Raw genomic sequence first — 6,000 nt, 5'->3', positions numbered from 1 at the left:
AGCCAGGTGCCCTTCACTAATTTATATGTCTGGGACTTGATTAATGTTTGACACCCTGGTCTTTATTTCTGTCATTATTACAGTAACCAACCTGAAATTACTCTACAGATGTGTTCCTACTAGGTTGCGAGGTGGCCTTCTGGTATATAGTTAAGGATGAGGCATTGGAGTCAATTGAAACCGCCTGAGTTCAAAAACAGTCCCATCACTTGCTAGGTGGCTTTAAGGAATTTCATCTAGAAAATAGATGAATTTTCAAATGGAAATAATCCAGTTCCCATACCTCAAAGCGGCTGTGTAGGCTGAAAATCCACCAAAAGTCCAGTGCAGGGAACATATTAAATCCCCATTGATGTTAGCCGAAAAGTTAATCTTTCAAAGGGATTAATGGACATTTTATTAGAACCAGTTGTCAATTACATTTTAGGAGACTCCATTTTTAAAGCAAGTCACTTTTACTTAAATTTTCACGAGGTTAGACTTTGATACATTGGATTTTAGTGAAGCATATCAATTAACAGCTTGTGCTATTTACTCAGTCACATGTTAATCACATCGCTTGTGAGGTGGTTTTGATTTTATAAACACCTAAATTAAGAAATAAGCGGATCGGGGACCGCCCATCAGCACTGGTAGTAAATGTTTTAATGTCAGGTCTTCTGGTTTTTGTGTTCTTTATCGGCTTCAAGACACCCGTACAGTAATTTGACGCGAAGGTGTTTCGATACACTGTTTCCCTTCTGAGAGAAAAATAAAGGTTTGCATTTAGGAACCAGCACGCACTTGGGTTTTGCATCTTCAACACCAACGCCCATTATGTAACCCGGGGCCTCCAGGCTGTTTTCCGAGCCCTGTACACCGGCGGGGATAAGGTTACAACGCCCTCGGTGGCCCTGGCTTCTACGGGTTTTGCGTGTGGCTGTAAAAGACGTTTATATTTGAATTTCCCTGAACCGCCGGTTGTGGGCGGTGGCTCGGACCCGCCCCGGAAACCTCCGGGCTCCTTCCCGCCACCCGCGGACCCCGCCCCTCCAGGGGTCCCCATGGGATGGTGGGAGTGTCCCGCCAGCGCTGTGCCCAGCCCAAGGCAACAGACGAGCAGTCCCAGGCGCCCCGCCACCCCCGTCCTTCCTCCGCCACGCCCAGCCCAGCCCAGCGCGCGGAGCTGACCGTTGCCCAAGGGCCTAATTTTGAATTTACAAGCCCGGCCCCTGAGCGGCAGGAGCACTGCGCCGGCTCCCCATTGGCCGGCAGTGGTCACGTGGATCACCGAAACGCACCCGCCATGTTGAGTAGTGCTGCTCTGGGTCCCGCGCCACCTCCGCCCCCCGCGGCTCGCCTCCAGCCCGCCCCTCCTCCCCGCCAGAAAGGAAACAAAGTGCTGCGGGCGGGATACTCGGCGGCGGCGCACGGACCCTGCTCGGCCCTCCCGGTCACCCTTGCCCCCCTATCGTGTGTGTGTGTGTGTGTGCGTGTGTGTGTGTGAGTGTGTGTGTGTGCGCGCGTTTTCTTACAAAGGGCATTTTATGATCGATTGATTCGTAGTCCTCCCCTTTTGCCCTTTGTGCTGTAACCCCGCTCCCGCCATCCCAGGTGCTTCTCCCTTCACACGCCGGCTTCTACGCGATCGCAGAACGCCAGTTCGTGCCTTCATTCCCGGCTTCGCTCCCCTCAGCCTGCTCCGTGTCCCTGTGCCGCCCGCGGCCTCCCCACGCCGATCGTCCCGCTGCCTGCCATGGCGACCGCGACCCCCGTGCCGCCGCGGACCGGCAGCCGCGCCGGCGGCCCCTCCACGCCGCTGAGCCCCACGCGGCTGTCGCGGCTGCAGGAGAAGGAAGAGCTGCGTGAACTCAACGATCGGCTGGCGGTGTACATCGACAAGGTGCGCAGCCTGGAGACGGAGAACAGCGCGCTGCAGCTGCAGGTGACGGAGCGTGAGGAGGTGCGCGGCCGCGAGCTCACCGGCCTCAAGGCGCTCTACGAGACCGAGCTGGCAGACGCGCGACGCGCGCTTGACGACACGGCCCGCGAGCGCGCCAAGCTGCAGATAGAGCTGGGCAAGTTCAAGGCCGAGCACGACCAGCTGCTCCTCAAGTGAGTGCTCGCTTGGCCACCGTGTTAGCGCGCGCGAGGGGCAGGGGACGCAGCGCGCGGCAGCCTCGAGAACCCCGGAGGAGAGCGAGGGCCGGCGTGCCCACGGCCTTCGGAAGAGGCTGGGTCTCGGTCTCCTGGATGGAGAAAGAATCTAGTATTTCTTAAAGGGTGCAGGGGTTGCGAAGGGGGCTTGAGTTGTAGCGATGGTGGGACTGGGAGGCACATTTCCTGAATCTGGCTGCTCAGCAGGACCCCGCGATGTGCGCGCCTGGAGCTGCAGGAGCGCCCGGCTTCGAGCCTCGGATCCCTCTGTAAAGAAGGGTCATCTTACACCGGGGCCCCAGGTGCCGGGAGGTGGCGCCCGGGCGCACGCTTGAATTCGCAACCCGGTTTCCGGCCGGCGCGAGACAAAGCATCTGGGGGTTTGCAGTGCCGGGGTGGCCGGCCGGGGAAGAATTGCTGTCCGCCTCAAGAATGAATGAGCTCCGCGCGGGGCGGAGGGAGGAAGGGGAGGGACCTTCCTTAAGCGTCCCGGTCTCCCGGGGGTGGGTCTCGCTTTGGCGCGCTTAGTCTTGGGCCTGTGACATTTTGTGATCGTTCTGCGCCTGCCTTGAGAGAGGAGGGAGGGGCGGGGAGTGAACTCGCGCCACTGCCCGCCCAGGGCAAGTTGGGTTTTCAAGCTCGTTAGTTTTCACTGGGGAAGGTTATCCTGTCTGCGGAGACAGGCGGGATGCCCTTGGGTGCATGGGACTCGTCATCTGGGTTTTTGCGTGACATGGCCACTGTTCTCCGATCCGTGAACCGCCTACCCCCAAGGCAGCAGTACCTCCCTCAGCTTTTGCACCCCCATAATAATGGTTTTTCGGATCGTGGAAACACCTTGCTCAGTCCCTGTGTCTGTCATTGTGCTGACAGGCCAGGACAAATGAAAGGGTGTGTAAATGTGGAGTGTTGTGGCTTTGTAATTATTCAATGTAGGGGCCTCTGAGTTTTAATTCCATCGTACATAGGTAAACTTGCAAGCCTTTGCTGATCCTGCTTTGGTTTTCTGATGAGCAAAGTGGCATAATCGTCATCGTTGGACAACTTAATGTAGATTTCATGTTTCAGAGGTTTGCTAAATTTGAGCCCAGAATTCACGGTCTCTATCCCCGTTGCTAATTAAAATTTTGCCAAATAAAAATCGATTTTGACTTTGTTTCCATTTTCCCCTGGATGTCTTTCTGTCTTTATCTGTGTGAATGTCCTTGTCTTAGTCTCTGATTTTGTATTTTTGAACCTGTACTTACCCTTTATTAAATACTTGTAAAAACGTGTGTGCACTTGGTAAAATGTATATATATATATGTGTGTATATATAAACTGGTTTTTAGTGAGGAACGAAAATAATCTCTACCTCTTTCCAGGAGACAATCATGTTTTTATTTATTTAGTTTCACATCTCAAAAATAATAAGCTTATATTTCTGTTTCTTGAAGTTACCAATCTTTGTAGTCATATTTTGAAATGGGTCCATTCACTCACACCACTGTCTCCATCTTCCTCTAAATTTTTTGTTACTGAATTTATTGAAATCTTAGATGCTATTGCTTGTATGGCCCACCATTATTATGTGTACCACTAAGAAGAAAAAAAACTTCAGGGCCAATTATATATGTAGAACCCATCCTGTTAGACCCATTCTAATTTCAGAGATGTTAAAATGTGACTGATTATGTGCCAGTTACTGTTCTGTGTGAGGATACAGAGTTTAAAAAGAAAAAAAAGTTACTGCCCTTATGTTTCTGAGAAAGCAGTAGAGGAGGTACCCAGCAAGCAAATAAATATTTCATTTTGGTGCTGGTACTTTTATAATCTTTGCGGAAGGTATCCATTGACAGTTTTTCACCCAGTAACAAGACTGCCACCTGGCTGATGTAGTTGTAAAATGCTGTGTATGGATTGTAAAGTGTATGCTGGTTTTCATTAGGATTAAAGTGTGAAGAATGTGTGTATTGGAATAAATGAAATAATGTATGTGACTTAATATTGGGTAATAGATACTAGGTAATAAAAATAAAGCCGTTGAAGGGATAGTGTGGTTAAGTCTGAGGGACTGATGAAAGTAATCTCAGATGCCAAATAGTGTCCTGGGATTATATTTTTTCTTGAATCTGTATGTATATTTGTGTTGTCAGGATTAGGTGTACAGTAGTCTCCCCTTATATGAGGAGGCTATGTTCCAAGACTACTCCCCCCCATAACACCCTCCAGCCCTGCCAGTGGAGAGTGCCAAACCCTATGTATGTCATGTTCTTCCCTGTACATACATACCTATGATAGTTGAACTTATAAATTAGGAATAGTAAGAGATTAAAACAATAATAATAAAATAGAACAGTTCTAACAATATACTGTAATAAAAGTTATGTGAATGTAGTCACACATTTCAATGTATCCCTTGCTGAAGTCTTCTCATAGGTTCTTTGCATTCTGGTACAACATGTTGCCATCAGTCAGAATGTTTTCTGTCTTCCGCACACAAATTAAATGGCTTTTCCATCTTAATTTATTATGCACTATGGCTGTAATTTTTGCAGTTTGGGGTTTGGCATTAAAACTAGCACAGATTTCCTTTTCCTTTACAATTTCACAGATAGAGGAGTCATTCTTAGTGTAGATCTTATCAACCTCAAGATAAGATTTTTTTTTTTTCTACTTATTAAGTCGAGACCTTTCACCTTTTTGCTTAAAGGAAGCTCTTTATGGCTTCTCTTTGGCATATTTGAATTGCCAGTATCACTACTGTTACATTCGGGCTATTATTAAATATATAAGGGTTACATGAACACACGCACTGTGATACTTCAAAAGACAATCTGATAACCAAGAGGGCTACTAAGTGACTAATAATAGGTGGGTGGTGAATACAGTGTGGATTTGCTGAACAAAGAGATGATTTACAGCACAGGTGAAATGGAAGACAGCACAAAATTTCATATTTACTCAGAATGGCTTGCAATTTAAAACTTATTATGTATTTCTGAAATTTTCCATTGATAATTTTGGTCTGTGGTTGACTGTGGGTAACTGAAATCTTGGAAAGTAAAACCATGGATGGGGGCTGCTATATTTATTTTTTTCTAATATGCTATCAGTTGCTCAAAACATGCCCCATTTTCTTTTGTTTCATATTTCAACTCTAACTTTCCTTATACAATTTTGTCCCTAAATAGCCTTTAATTTTTTTGTTGTTGTTGACTAAAGAAATATTTGTCTTCTGCATGTCTTCAAACTCTTTAAAGATATGTAATCATAATACCTATTAGTCTACTTTCTTTCCTGGAACTCTGCACTTTAAGATGTGTAGCTGACATCCTAGGAATTTACTGGATTTAGATCCAGTTTCCTCTTGGGTCATGTATTTTCCTTTCCTTAGTTTCTTTCTCATTTTGTTGGAGAACATCTCTTAAGTAATTTATTCGGAAAAGATGGCGGGAGATAAACTTTCTGACTCCTGTGTGTTTGAAAATAAGTTTGTTTTGTCTCATGCTGAAATGAAAGTTGGGCTAGGTATAGAATACTGGTTTAACATTTTTCCTTAGAATTGGAAATTACCATATTTCTCCATTGTGTTTTAGCATCTAGTATTGTTAATGTCCGTCTAATGCCAGTCAGTTATTTTCTTTTGGTAATTGCTTTTTTTTTTTTCTTTCTCTCTGGAAGCTTTTGGAATTCTTTTATTCTGGTTTTCTGAAATTGCATGGTGATAGGTCTAAATATGGATATTCTGTCATGTATCCAGATGTTATAAGTGAGTCCTTTCAGTTTAAAGGCTTGATCTCTGTTTAGCTTTAGGAAACTTACTTTATTCCATACCTTTTCTCTGCTCTATTTTCTTTGTTTTCTCTAGTTGGAATTTGAAGC

General features: G+C 46.2%; 1 protein-coding gene across 1 annotated transcript in view; it reads left to right on the top strand.

The window, feature by feature from the left end:
• Positions 1-1,349: 1,349 nt before the first annotated feature.
• Positions 1,350-6,000, top strand: part of LMNB1 (lamin B1) — a 44,691-nt gene continuing 40,040 nt past the window's right edge. Inside the window, exon 1 of the mRNA XM_016121939.2 lies at positions 1,350-2,094. Coding sequence (XP_015977425.2) covers positions 1,736-2,094 — 359 coding nt within the window. The 5' untranslated portion in view covers positions 1,350-1,735. The remainder of the gene's footprint in view (positions 2,095-6,000) is intronic.

Source organism: Rousettus aegyptiacus, unplaced genomic scaffold (genome assembly GCF_014176215.1).
Source record: "Rousettus aegyptiacus isolate mRouAeg1 unplaced genomic scaffold, mRouAeg1.p scaffold_m13_p_8, whole genome shotgun sequence".
Taxonomy (NCBI): domain Eukaryota; kingdom Metazoa; phylum Chordata; class Mammalia; order Chiroptera; family Pteropodidae; genus Rousettus; species Rousettus aegyptiacus.
The sequence above is the reverse complement of the archived record's forward strand: the minus strand, read 5'-3'. Positions and strand labels throughout refer to the sequence as shown.